This window comes from Octopus bimaculoides, chromosome 2 (genome assembly GCF_001194135.2).
Source record: "Octopus bimaculoides isolate UCB-OBI-ISO-001 chromosome 2, ASM119413v2, whole genome shotgun sequence".
Lineage (NCBI taxonomy): Eukaryota > Metazoa > Mollusca > Cephalopoda > Octopoda > Octopodidae > Octopus > Octopus bimaculoides.
The window spans coordinates 112,105,810-112,106,605 of record NC_068982.1 but is presented as its reverse complement, the minus strand read 5'-3'; the positions used below and the strand labels follow the sequence as shown (position 1 = coordinate 112,106,605).

General features: G+C 35.3%; 1 protein-coding gene across 2 annotated transcripts in view; it reads left to right on the top strand.

Annotated features, from left to right (window-relative positions):
- Nucleotides 1–796, top strand: part of LOC106867486 (innexin unc-9) — a 371,622-nt gene that overhangs the window by 49,084 nt on the left and 321,742 nt on the right. The window contains exon 1 of one of the 2 annotated variants that reach the window (XM_052978616.1): nt 113–357. The exons of the other annotated variant lie outside the window; for it this stretch is intronic. Within the exon in view, the coding sequence (XP_052834576.1) occupies nt 311–357 (47 nt within the window). The 5' untranslated portion in view covers nt 113–310. Of the gene's footprint in view, nt 1–112; nt 358–796 lie in introns of those variants that run through there. 2 annotated transcript variants of the gene reach the window in all.

Genomic DNA, 796 nt, shown 5'->3' with positions numbered 1-796 from the left:
TGTGTGTGTGTGTGTGTGTGTGTGTGTGTGTGTGTGTGTGTGTGTGTGTGTGTGTGTCTAAATGTATTATTAGCGGAGAAATTATCAATGTGAAATTCTAATGCTGGCAATCCATTCAGCCCTGTTTCGTAGGAAAAACACACTACTCACATTTGCCAGTGACTATGGTAGTGATTGTACCAGCATTCCTTTCCTGGTTATGCCTATTGTATGGACCTAAGAGACAAATGCATTTTCGGTTAGGAATAACCTCGTGCACACTTGCGAATGGTTATGTTATTACAAAGTGTATTTAATATTTCTCGACTAAATGAAGAGGCGACTATCAATTGCAGCGGCCGCAACAGCCGACCCTGGGTAAGATGATTGCTTTTCTTTCACTTAGAGTATATTGTTTAATTTGCAATTTTTTTTTTTTACACTCCCGGCGTATGTGTCTGGGAGTGTGTGTGTTTGTGTGTGTGTGTTTGTGTGTGTGTGGTGGATTTCTGTACGAATCTGTGCGTTTATGTGTGACTATGCATGTGTATGTGTAGTTTTAGCGAATGTTCCTTGGAGATATAAAGATATAAAGCTGAAATAGAAAATCTATTGAAAATAGTTCCGTAGGAAAACAAGACAAAGATAAAAGCATGTAAATAGCATATCTATCTATATATGTATGTATGTTATGTTACGTATATATGTATGCATGTACGATGTATGTAATGTGTATATGTGTATGTGCGTGTATGTATATATGTATGTATATATGTATGTATATACTTACATATATATATATATATATATATATATA